This window comes from Lampris incognitus, chromosome 4 (genome assembly GCF_029633865.1).
Source record: "Lampris incognitus isolate fLamInc1 chromosome 4, fLamInc1.hap2, whole genome shotgun sequence".
Lineage (NCBI taxonomy): Eukaryota > Metazoa > Chordata > Actinopteri > Lampriformes > Lampridae > Lampris > Lampris incognitus.
This window is the reverse complement of record NC_079214.1, coordinates 16,223,372-16,236,268: the sequence shown is the minus strand read 5'-3', so window position 1 is coordinate 16,236,268 and position 12,897 is coordinate 16,223,372. Positions and strand designations below refer to the sequence as shown.

The window sequence follows — 12,897 nt, the reverse complement described above, 5'->3', positions numbered from 1 at the left end:
GAGTTTTAATTCGACACTGCCACTAGATTGTAAATGCAGTGCAGTAGCATAACTACAGAAGAAAGAACAGGCTCAAAAGAAGCCTGCATCAAAGCAGTCTCCCTTGCTACAGCAGTATGTGGGCTCATCCCTTGAAATCAACCAGCTTCTGTGCTTTGATCGACTAAAATCAGACATTGGACTCTATGAAGGAGCGCTTGGGTTTGATGGGAGCCATGTGAAGGACTGGGTTGTCTCTAGTGAGACTGGCCTGTCTGTGCCTCCCATCAGGAAAGCGGAGGTGGGAGGACACAGTGGCTCTGGCCTCTCGCTGGTGGAGTCTCTCTCCAAACTCCCTGCCTTGCTGCTGGCTGTTGGGCTGACTTCCAGGGGACGACTCTTGGTATGAGGCCCTCTTGAACTCATTGTTCATGATTTGAAAGTCCATGACGGACATGTTGAAACTTTCTGGTCCTCCTCCACCCGGGGACTGCCCTGGCCCCTGACGGCCAAGCCCAGAGGACTGCTGGCCCTGTACTCGCACAGCCTTGTCCATCACCCCCATGAAGGGCCGGGGTTTTATCTCAGGCTTGCCCTTGAAACTACCACTGCTCTTGGTTATGCGTGGGGCATCCGGCACATGTTGTCTGCCACTGTCCGACAGGGTCCCGCTGGAGGCCTGACTTGAGCTGGAGCCCCTTGAATCTGCTGTGCCCACAGAGCTCCCACCACCCTCCCTCCTGACCTCCATACCAGATCCCAGAGCCAAAGAAAAGCTATCCAGAGCCATGGAGTGGGTGGAGAGTCTCTCAGAGCCCCTGGAGAAGCTGGAGGAGCGGGGCTGGTAGGATTGGACGGGTTGGGTGGGGCCAGGGGGAGAAGAGTTTTTGGGCGAGATCAGGTGGTAGTGTTCTGTGGGGCTGTGCCCAGAGGGTTCGTTGGTCGTGACTGGTACAGGGCCGATGTCAATGCCCAGCACTGGGGTAGGCCTCAGGGAGGTGGAGATGTGTCTGCCTGGTAGGGGGCTGGAGGGGCCGCACAGAGAGAGGGGCCTACCCCCAACTCTACCTCCGGTCTGCAGCGAATGGCAGTGGTGCTGAGCTCTGCTGCCCTGGTTCTGGGTCTGTCTGTTTGTCAGAGGGATAGGTGCTGGAATGTCCATGAACTGCTGGTTCTGTATGGACTCCTCTTGAGGAAAACATGGTGCTTGATCTGCTCCACCAAAGGCCACACTTCCATGGAGTGTCCTGTTGGGAGCATATGGATTCAGAGGCCAGTATTCTGGGCTTTTTCCACTTTGTAGGGCCGGCCCCTCTCCCTCTCCCTCCTGGTAATCTCTCTCAACATCCACTGGATCAATGGGACTTTGTCTTTCTGGGCTTCCCTGCGAATAGATGTCTGCGTCGCCCTCTGTGGGTTGATGGTGGTGGGAGTGGGGTTCCTGGTCGTACCCGTGCGGTGGGCTGTTGCCGGGCATCTTGTTCTGATGATGGTGACATTCCTCCTCCACCCGAGCCAGGAGGCGCCTGATCTCTCGGTTGGAGGGGCAAAGGCGCACCGCCTCGTTGAGGTCTGCCAGTGCTGCAGCAAACTTCCTGAGGACGCCAGAGGAAATGGAAAGGACAAAAAGAAAATTATTTGACTTGGTTTGACGGTTAAAGGAAAAATCTGGTATTTTTTAACCCAAAGAGTGTATCCTGCTTCCATAGTGTGACATATTAAAGTATATGTATACATGTAGTGTGACGTATTAACAAAATAAGACAGGATATTCAGGCAAGACAAAGTGTAGGGAGGGATGGATTCGATATTTCAGGATCTGAATTGATCGTGCAAATTATTTTATGATGCTACTGGTTGGAATATTGCTCGCTCGCCTGCATGGACTTGGTGATGCAATCACAAAAATTTGGCTGTTTTAAAGGAAGCTAATAAGATTAGATTTTTAATGCAAAATTACCAATATAACTGAATTTTAAGATTTCTTTTTGGCACAAGTTGTTAAGGTAGGTGCATAATATGCATGGGGAAATGAGCTAAAACAGTAAATTTTCATTTCATGTTGTCTTAAGCCCTTTGCTGCTTTCGTTGGGAGTCAAACTGAACAACAGTGAGCAGAAACTTTTAAACTGATATCGGATTGAGCAAGCTAGCCTCAGCTACCCTCTGTGCACCAAGCTGCAATGTAATCCTTTGGGGCAATAGTGCTCGCCACATAACGTCTACCAAAATAACTTTTTTGTCACTAACAGGCTCAAAATATTTTGAGAAGCGTATGAAAATGGTGGCGCAGTGGTTAGCGCTGTCACCTCACAGCAAGAAGGTCCTGGGTTCGAACCCTGGGGTCATCCAACCTTGGGGGTCATCCCAGGTCGTCCTATGTGTGGAGTTTGCATGTTCTCCCTGTGTCTGGTGGGTTTTCTCCGGGTGCTCCGGTTTCCCCCCCACCATCAAGAAGACATGCATGTTGGGGTTTATACTCCTGTCTGTGCCCCTGACCGTGGCATGGCAAGACGAACTGGAGTTGGTCCCCGGATGCTGCACGGCAGCTGCCCACTGCTGCTAGCTACACAGCTAGGATGGGTTAAATGCAGAGAAGAAGCTTGTGTTTCCACTGTTGTCGTTGTCTTCCTACAACATCTCATCCCTCACTGGATTACAGAGTGAGACCTCTGCTCCGGGTTCAGAATGGATTGATATAGATATATATGTAATTCCATGAATGACATCGTAGCTAAGGCTCTTTAGACTCTTCTCATAACATCATGACTCTGTTAGTGCCAATAAATAAATAAGCAAATAAATAAATAAAGCTCTTTCAGTGAGTGGACGTTATGTGGCAAGCGCTACTGCCCAGATGGATTATTTTGCAGCTTGGTACGCAGCAGGTGGCTGACACTAGCTTGATCAATACTGAGTCAATTGAAAAGATTCTGCCACCCAATGATCGGTTAAACCAGTGTTTCCCAACCTAGTCCTCAAGGACCCCCTATCCTGCATATTTTCTTTGCAACCCTGAATTGTAGTTATTCAACCAATCAGCAATGAATTACGTCAGATGTTGCACACCTTGCATAATTAAGTGCTGTGAGATGATTGGTTGAGTAAGTACAAGCAGGGCTACCTATGCAGGGTTACAATGAAAATCTGCAGGATAGGGGTTCCTTGAGGACTGGGTTGGGAAACGCTGGGATAAACTACTAACAATAGGAAAATAGGGCTCAGGTTGAAAAAATACCAGTTTTCCTTTAAGCTGGACTAAAAAAGAGAAGACCTTGGGTTACCATTCTTCGCAGGCCCATTTGAATGGCTGTTTAACTGGGGAGCAAAATTGTGTTGTATTATTAAGATTTTCTCTAAAAGCATCTTAAATGTTGAGGCTTGTTTAAGGTAATGTTTTACCTGCTGCTCCTTTTGGCACGTGCTCTTGCATAATATGCTTCATAAGACCTTGGCTTGAGGTCCAAGGCCTTTGTTGCAAACTCCTCAGCTATGCCAAAGTCCTGGAATTTCAGACAGAATAAAAAAAAGAAAAAGAAAAATCGGTTAAATGCAATGTAATTTGCTTTTTAAGTAGCCCTTAAGGGTAAGGCTGAAAAAGCCAAATTCCATGGTACGTTGATCTTGGTAGTTTTGTGACTAGAACTGACAATGTCTGTTTGGGTATTAGTGGTAGCGGTGGTTATTCAGCCTTTGCAGAGAAGCCTGAAGCTTTTTCAGCAGAACTAATAAATGCTTTGATTTCTCATAAAATGGTCATGTGTGTGTGTGTGCTTGCGTGTGTGCATGCGCGACTACCCTCAAATGTTTGTGCGGATTTGCGAGCTGCATCCTATAACAGCAAACAGACCACATGCTCTGATGATTTTCACTTTCATTCAGGGGGAAGGGAGAGAAACCCGCTGCCCTCCGCTGCCTTTTCCGCCGCTCTTCATCGTAATTTTCTCAGGTGAACATTTAATGAGGCGACTGCTTTGCGAGTCCGTCCTTGGGAGCGAGGTCATGGCGGCAAGCCTTGAACGGGAGGCTGTGGACAGGGCTGTTGAATGTTTAATGACGGTATCGTGTAGTCTCTTTACTAGTGCTTATCACATGCACTCTGATATGATGTGTGGTTGCAGTTGGTCCACTGCGCATCAACTGTAAATAACCCCCCTGGTGGAAGAGGAGAGAGAAGGAATGGGCAGGGCCACGTGGGAGACAGAGAATGAGAGAGACACTGCACTCCTCCCTGTGAGAGAGTGACCTTATCACTTCACATCATCTGCTCTATAATTCATTGGCCACAGTGACCCTTGTGCGTGCCGTTTTAACACAATCTGCTAGGCGCTCGCTCATCACAAGGGCATTTTCCATAACTGGCTCTACGTCGCATGCACACGCACATGCACACCTGTCCCTACAATAACATCGCACACGTTCATAATCGCCAATCAACCACGGATCTCTCAGCTCATCCGCATTGTGACAACATGAAATCAAATACGTTGCGTGGAAAAGCGCCGAGATCTCTCGGTTGGAGCTACTATGTTGATGCCGATTTTCTATTTATGCCGATTCAGATGAACAATACATCACATGGGAAGCTCTACCCTACCCCACCATCTGCCTTCTTTTCCACTGCAGATGCATCTGAACCCCCCACCCCCACCCCCTCCCCGGATGGTAGTTCAATAGTACATTAACAGGTCAATACAGTACCAACAGGCGTGAGCCTTACGTTGGTTTTCCTGCGACAGCGGGAAAGGTTGAGATAGAGGGAGACCCGCAGTTCTTTCAGTCCTTTCAGCTCCTCTCCCGGACCTTCGCGGGGAAACTTTCTCAGGGCATACTGGTATCGCTGGCCTGCCTCCTTCATGCGTCCCTTCTGAATAATGCACAGGGAGGAAGAGGGAATAGAGAAGGATGGGGGGAGAAATGGAGAGGGGCAGAGAGAGCGAGAGAGCAACAGTTATTATAGAACAATGAAGAAGTGAGACAAACATGTAAACACCTTCCACAACTCCAAACGCTCAAAACCTCATTTACTTATCTATTAAATTATTGCAAATTTAGACATAAGCAATGAAAAAGCCAAATGCACATCACATGTGGTTAAATATATTTTTCACTGATTGACTGAGTTGATGTCTTAGAGTCATTTGTTACTGCAGATATCAGACTGTCAAGGTTGAACTTTTATATTATATTCAAAGAAGGTTGAATACATCCAGATGAACTGTTTCAACCTTCTTTTATTTTCTTACCTGGATTATTGAGCATGCATCACGACATTTATATTATATTATACAACAGTTAGTTCCAACCAAGTCATTTGATTGGACAAGAGGCATTCCATGAGTGCTGATATTCAGTATAACAGCACTGGGACTTTTAACTATATGTATCACTCCGCCACACAGGTGTTCTATTAATAACCGTTAATTAGGCTACATCAACGGTCGTTATCAATATCAGATTATGATCATCCACTGAGAGCAGGAAACGATGGAGCAACGTACTGTCTGGTTGCTCGGAATCACACATGCCACCCAAGCGCCTGTCAGTGTCAACAGACTCTTCTTTCACTGGTTGCACAATAAATGGAAACGTCCAGATTAATGTACATGATACAAAGTAGCTAGCCAGCGGTAACGTGTGTAGACCTATACAAAGTAGCAAGCTGTGCAGGAAAATGTTTGTGTTCAGGTTGCCTGGCAACGTTCCAAGTTCAAGAGTGCAGTTGTGGAACTATTTGTTGGCGGAGCTAAATAGATTATTAAATAAACAAACAAATCAATCTGTTGTCGCTTATTACTGTTAACTAATGGCGATTGTATAAAAGCAATATCACACTCGAGGTTGTGCTGATATTCAGTATAACAGCACTCCCTCTCGTGTGATATTGCTTAATTGTAAACTGAGAAGGAAAAAGAGAAATAAACCATCTATGGTTGACCCCTCAACTGCAAAAGTCGTTTTGGGAATTTGAAGTCATTTTAACCTCTGCAGGGGTGAATAAGCAGCCAGTGTTTCAGTGAACACACACTCATACTGTCTGAAACACAGGTGAGCAGCTGAACCCACCTTGTAGAGCATGTTGCCCTCCTCCATCAGCTTCTGCAGCAGGATCAGGAGAATATCTGGTTTTGAGGAGGCCATTGCCCATGTAGCGTGACCTGAGGGAACAGTGTAAAGATTTATCTTTCTTTTCTCCTTTTGCCTTTTTGTCTCCCTCAGTGTCATAAATCACGTACCTGATCGATCATGTGGTGCTGTTCTGTAGCCTTTTGGACAGTCAAAGCGAGCATCAGCCCCAGCAAAGACAGAAAAAGAGAGAGAGAGGTACAAAAAATGGGTTTAAAATTGCAGATATTACATATTGGCAACTCATACAAGCCACAGAAGTAAAACAGACAATTCTTTTATATTCATAAGCTGCGGAGGAGCAGAGAAAAATGAAACCCATGGGCTAAACTCTTAGCCAAGGACAAAAGTAATAAGAGGAGAGCCGAGTATACTCTCTTCTCAAAGCAAGGGTTTTCTCATGTTGCTAATGTCGACCGAGATGCACTGATTAACATGCAAACATAAAGGCGCGCTTAGTGTATGTTGCATGTACCCATCTTGGATCCTTTCTTCAGCAGCGAGGCCACAAGAGCAGGGTTCTGACAGCCTGAAGTCTGGTCTGAAGCTCTGCTATCACTGCTATCAGCCTGCTCCAGCACTGCCCCATGACCCACCAAGTAATGCACCTACACACATGCAGGATAACAGCAGATTTGCAGCGTTTTTTGTTTTCCTCTTTTAGGGTGGAGAAACACACTGTATGTGTCTATTATTATCCATACGTCTGTCTGTCTGACCATCCGGCCTTCTGTACATCTATGCATCCATCTGTCTGTCCATCCATCCATCAATCATCTATGCATCCATCTCTCATCTATCTGTCCATTCATAAGCCCATCTATGATATTTGTTTGAATATGTGTTCTTAGTTTGGTTATATGTGTTTAGTTTGGATATATGTGTTCATAGTTTGGATATATGTGTTCTTAGTTTTGATATAGTTTAGATATATGCGTTCTTAGTTTTGATATATGTGTTCTTAGTTTGGATATAGTTTAGATATATGTTTTTAGTTTGGATATATATATGTGTTCTTAGTTTGGAATTATGTGTTTAGTTTTGATATAGTTTAGATATATGCGTTCTTAGTTTTGATATATGTGTTCTTAGTTTGGATATAGTTTAGATATATGTGTTCTTATTTGGATATGTGTTCTTAGTTTGGATATATGTGTTCTTATTTTAGATATATGTGTTCTTAGTTTGGATATATGTGTTCTTAGTTTGGATATAGTTTAGATATATGTGTTCTTAGTTTGGATATATGTGTTCTTAGTTTGGATATATGTGTTCATAGTTTGGATATATGTGTTTAGTTTAGATATATGTGTTCATAGTTTGGATATATGTGTTCTTAGTTTGGATATATGTGTTCTTAGTTTGGATATATGTGTTTAGTTTGGATATATGTGTTCTTAGTTTGGATATATGTGTTCTTAGTTTTGATATAGTTTAGATATATGCGTTCTTAGTTTTGATATATGTGTTCTTAGTTTGGATATAGTTAAGATATATGTGTTTTTAGTTTGGATATACATATGTGTTCTTAGTTTGGATATATGTGTTTAGTTTTGATATAGTTTAGATATATGCATTTTTAGTTTTGATATGTGTTCTTAGTTTGATAGTTTTAGATATATGTGTTCTTAGTTTGGATATATGTGTTCTTAGTTTGGATATATGTGTTCATAGTTTGGATATATGTGTTCTTAGTTTTGATATAGTTTAGATATATGCGTTCTTAGTTTTGATATATGTGTTCTTAGTTTGGATATAGTTTAGATATATGTGTTTTTAGTTTGGATATACATATGTGTTCTTAGTTTGGATATATGTGTTTAGTTTTGATATAGTTTAGATATATGCATTTTTAGTTTTGATATGTGTTCTTAGTTTGATAGTTTTAGATATATGTGTTCTTAGTTTGGATATATGTGTTCTTAGTTTGGATATATGTGTTCTTAGTTTAGATATATGTGTTCATAGTTTGGATATATGTGTTCTTAGTTTGGATATATGTGTTTAGTTTGGATGTATGTGTTCTTAGTTTAGATATATGTGTTCTTAGTTTGGATATATGTGTTCTTAGTTTGGATATAGTTTAGATATATGTGTTCTTAGTTTGGATATATGTGTTCAGTTTGGATATATGTGTTCATAGTTTGGATATATGTGTTCATAGTTTGGATATATGTGTTTAGTTTGGATATATGTGCTCTTAGTTTGGATATATGTGTTTAGTTTGGATATATGTGTTCATAGTTTGGATATATGTGTTCTTAGTTTGGATATATGTGTTTAGTTTGGATACATGTGTTCTTAGTTTGGATATATGTGTTTAGTTTTGATACATGTGTTCTTAGTTTGGATATATGTGTTTAGTTTGGCTATTAGTGTTCTTAGTTTGGATACATGTGTTCTTAGTTTGGATATATGTATTCTTAGTTTTGATATATGTGTTCTTATTTTGGATACAGTTTAGATCTTAGTTTGGATATATGTGTTCTTAGTTTTGATATAGTTTAGATATATGTGTTCTTAGTTTAGATATATGTGTTCATAGTTTGGATATATGTGTTCTTAGTTTGGATATATGTGTTTAGTTTGGATATATGTGTTCTTAGTTTAGATATATGTGTTCTTAGTTTGGATATATGTGTTCTTAGTTTGGATATAGTTTAGATATATGTGTTCTTAGTTTGGATATATGTGTTCAGTTTGGATATATGTGTTCATAGTTTGGATATATGTGTTCATAGTTTGGATATATGTGTTTAGTTTGGATATATGTGTTCTTAGTTTGGATATATGTGTTCATAGTTTGGATATATGTGTTCATAGTTTGGATATATGTGTTTAGTTTGGATATATGTGTTCTTAGTTTGGATATATGAGTTTAGTTTGGATATATGTGTTCATAGTTTGGATATATGTGTTCTTAGTTTGGATATATGTGTTTAATTTGGATACATGTGTTCATAGTTTGGATATATGTGTTTAGTTTTGATACATGTGTTCTTAGTTTGGATATATGTGTTTAGTTTGGCTATTAGTGTTCTTAGTTTGGATACATGTGTTCTTCGTTTGGATATACATGTATTCTTAGTTTTGATATATGTGTTCTTATTTTGGATATAGTTTAGATCTTAGTTTTGATATGTGTTCTTAGTTTTGATATAGTTTAGATATATGTGTTCTTAGTTTGGACTTATGTGTTTAGTTTGGATATATGTGTTCTTGTAGTTTTTGGATATGTGTTTTTGTCTTTGTGTTGCACTGCTGTGGGCTGGGGGGAATGATATTTCATTTCATGTACACAAGTACATGAAGTAAAATGACAAATAAAGTGTTACTAATCTGTCCATCATCCATCCGTCTTTCCATCCATTCATCCAACATAAGAATTCCAGCATGATGTTACATCCCACAAAATAGACTATAACCCACTGTTTCTGCGTCCCCATTGAGAGCAGCCAGATCGAGAGGAGTCCGCCCTTGTCTGTCTGCTTGGTCCACATCTGCCCCTCGCTCCACCAAAAGTTGCACCACACTCTTCTGGCTTTTCAGACAGGCCCAGCCAAGCGCAGTCAGTCCTTCTTGATCCGTGGAGGATACAGAGGCACCTGGGACCACGGGCAACAAAAAGATATGGTTTATTTATCTTACGTGCATCCTTTTGTCACAGCCTAGTGGGGCCAGTGAACTCTCACCCTTTGACAGCAGCAGCTCGACAGTGCTCAGGTGGCCCTCGGTGGAAGCCAGCATCAGCGCGGTGCGACCCTGCTTGTCACTCACGTTCACATTTGCACCGTGCTTCAGCAGCAACTCTGCCACCTGAGGCACAGAGAGGGAGGCAAACCAGGAGCATGATAGGATGAGTGCGGCTCCGCGTTATTTAGAGCAGAACAAGATAAAATAATAGAAAGATAACACGGCTTCCTCACCTGTGCATGTCCGTGTTTAGCGGCGGTGAGTAGTGGGACCATTCCCCTTCGATTGGGTAGCTCCGGGCCTGCGCCCCGCTCCAGGAGGAATACGCACAACTCAAACCTCCCCCTCCCCGCTGCTGCGCTCAGCGCTGGGAGTGCACGGTGATGTGGATGTGAGGATGAGGTGGAGAAGAATACATCATTGACATGTTTAGAAGAAGAAGGGGTCGGGCTGCTGCTATTCCTCAATCCAATTCAATCCACTGGTTCGGTAACAATTCACACTATGCACAAACGATTTGTTGAATTATATTAACATGTGCCAGTGAGGCAAATGTTGTTGTTTTTTTCTCTCCAATTTAAAATGAAAATCTAGACTCCTGCAGGTTGCTGTATATGTTTAGTTATTTATTTTTATGTATGCTGTTCTTGTTTTCAGTCCTGCTGCTAGTTTAGTGGCTGAAAAAAAAGCCATGCAGGTACCCTCCAGGTACAATTCATAATAAATGACATGGATCGAATGGTGCCAACATACCCATAAGCAAACAAATCAACAGTGAACAGAAATTCTGGACATGCTAGATAAAAAAAGAAAGAAAAAGAAAGAAAGAAAGAAAGAAAGAAAGAAAGAAAGAAAGAAAGAAAGAAAGAAAGAAAGAAAGAAAGAAAGAAAGAAAGAAAGAAAGAAAGAAAGAAAGAAAGAATTCTCTTATCATGATGAAATTATTTTTTGTTGACCTTATATAGCTCCACAAGATAGTAATAGGGTTAGGGATGGCACTGTTCCTATAGAATGTGTGACTACGCTTACATCACATCTATTTCACCCCTGTCAGGAGATGTTCATTATATGCCCCATAGGGGTACTTGTTAAGCAGGAAAAGAACCAACGAGGTAGTACTGTGTCTTCTCAAGATGGCTTCAGCCTATAAAAATGATATGCTTGGGGAGGCTGAGCTTTTAAATATATGTTTTGAATCTTTTCATAATCCTTGCCAAGATCTACCTTGCAATTAACCATAAACTTAACTGCAAATGGGATTGGACACCTGAAATTGGATTTTGGAATCATATTTTGTGGTACAGCATATGTATGCATATGGTAGAAATAAAAGCAAAGACTGACAACATGAAATGTGCAAGTTTAGTTTCACATGGTATTTTAAGCTCGCGTCCTCCCCCTTTCAAACCAGTGTGGAAATCTGTAATTGCATTTCACTCTAATGGAGGTACCTGGAGGAGGCCAGGCTTTGTCCAAAATGCTTTTAGAAAATGGGTCTAACAGAATCCCGAGAGTAGCGTTACAGCCTGTCATGGTTGCAAAGGTATCACAATCTAATAGCCACTGCTTTTTGGACACTTAAATATACGTGTACATACTATGGTCAATGATGGATGCAATATGTAAAATGATAAACAATTTACAATCTAATCAACCATTTGATAGAAATCAGAGCATCCCCAAATCACAACACTAATCTGGTCAGAAGGGTAATAATATAAAACCTGTGCGGTGGCTCTACCTGATGCACTTCCTGTACATCTGTAAACAGGATGTCATTTGTGTTTCATATTCAAATCAATTTAGCATAGATAACACCCAAAATATAAACCAGAATGCCCTTGGGCATCACTAGATTGAAATACAAGGACAGAAAGAGGTGAGAGAGCTAAAATTATATGACTGATATGGGAAACGCACCTGTTTCTCCCCAGAGAGAGTCATGAATGTCCATCTGCACAGCCAGCTGTTCATCATTCAGCTCCAGCAAACTCTGCACCACCTGCAGGAAAACCCAACATGCAGTCTTCTGTGTTTTTTCTTCTGCGTCCCTCAGCAATCCTAACAGCTATTTTCTGGCCAAACAGCAGGAAAGCCCCTGAATTTCAGAGCTAACTGGAAAGCTTCTATCCCCGAGCCATAACCGCACTAAATGCTGCTAAGTCTTGATTCCTGACTTTTTGTGCAATATGTTGGTGTCCAGTAGAATGTAGAAATGAATGTGTGTGTGTTTTATGTTTTTAATTCTTTTTATATTGATCTTTGCACTGATAAGAACTGCACTTTCAAATTTCGTTGTACTTGTACACTGACAAATAAAGTTCTATTCTATTCTAAAAGCAGCAGGCTGGTCGTGGAGAATACACAGAGCTGGATGGGTACCACAGTCAGTAAGTCCTCCTCTCATAACGATGTTAAATAAACATCATGATCATTAGGACCATAATATGATACTCTACCTGCATGTTTCCCACACTACAGGCAGCTGTGAGAGTCTGCTGTACCACCTGGCTCTTCCCGGCCTCAGTCTGGGTGCAGGTTTGGTGCTGAGGGTCAGTGGGATTCTCAGGTCCCCATTCTTGGCCCAACAAGATGTTGATGATTTCTGTGTGGCCCCTCAGCCCAGCATGGACCAGAGGACACTGACCATTCTTGTCAATATGGCTCATCTGGCACATGGTAGCACACAATAAGACAATTTTAGCATATTTTAATTGATTAATCCATGCAAAAAAAATACTATATTCACATCCACCACATGCACATTAACCACCCTTATGACTCCTTGCACAGAACTGGATCCCCACACTGACCTTGGCTCCTTTCTTGCAGAGCAGGCTGACTAGGTCAGCATGTCCGGCAGCAGCGGCCAGACAGAGAGGTGTCATGCCGCTGTCAGTGGCCCCATCTACAGGGGCTCCCATTTCAATTAACAAAGCCACCATCTCCAAGTGTCCCAGGTGAGCATGAACCCCCAGGATGGGGGAATGGCCTAGCACCTCCGTACACCAGGTCACACTAGCACCACCTAGCATCAGCAAACGACTCACCTGTGAGGTCAATGAGAGTGAATGGGATAAAAGTTTGTCAACATGCATG

The 12,897-nt window shown here is 42.0% G+C and overlaps 1 protein-coding gene across 1 annotated transcript in view; it reads right to left on the bottom strand.

Annotated features, from left to right (window-relative positions):
* Positions 1-169: 169 nt before the first annotated feature.
* Positions 170-12,897, bottom strand: part of LOC130111349 (protein TANC1-like) — a 41,198-nt gene continuing 28,470 nt past the window's right edge. Inside the window, exons 18-29 of the mRNA XM_056278508.1 lie at positions 12,612-12,848; positions 12,258-12,467; positions 11,719-11,800; positions 10,032-10,165; positions 9,798-9,921; positions 9,535-9,710; positions 6,585-6,713; positions 6,216-6,255; positions 6,046-6,137; positions 4,700-4,846; positions 3,382-3,482; positions 170-1,574 (exon numbers count right to left, since the gene is read on the bottom strand). Of these exons, the coding sequence (XP_056134483.1) occupies positions 170-1,574; positions 3,382-3,482; positions 4,700-4,846; positions 6,046-6,137; positions 6,216-6,255; positions 6,585-6,713; positions 9,535-9,710; positions 9,798-9,921; positions 10,032-10,165; positions 11,719-11,800; positions 12,258-12,467; positions 12,612-12,848 (2,877 nt within the window). The remainder of the gene's footprint in view (positions 1,575-3,381; positions 3,483-4,699; positions 4,847-6,045; positions 6,138-6,215; positions 6,256-6,584; positions 6,714-9,534; positions 9,711-9,797; positions 9,922-10,031; positions 10,166-11,718; positions 11,801-12,257; positions 12,468-12,611; positions 12,849-12,897) is intronic.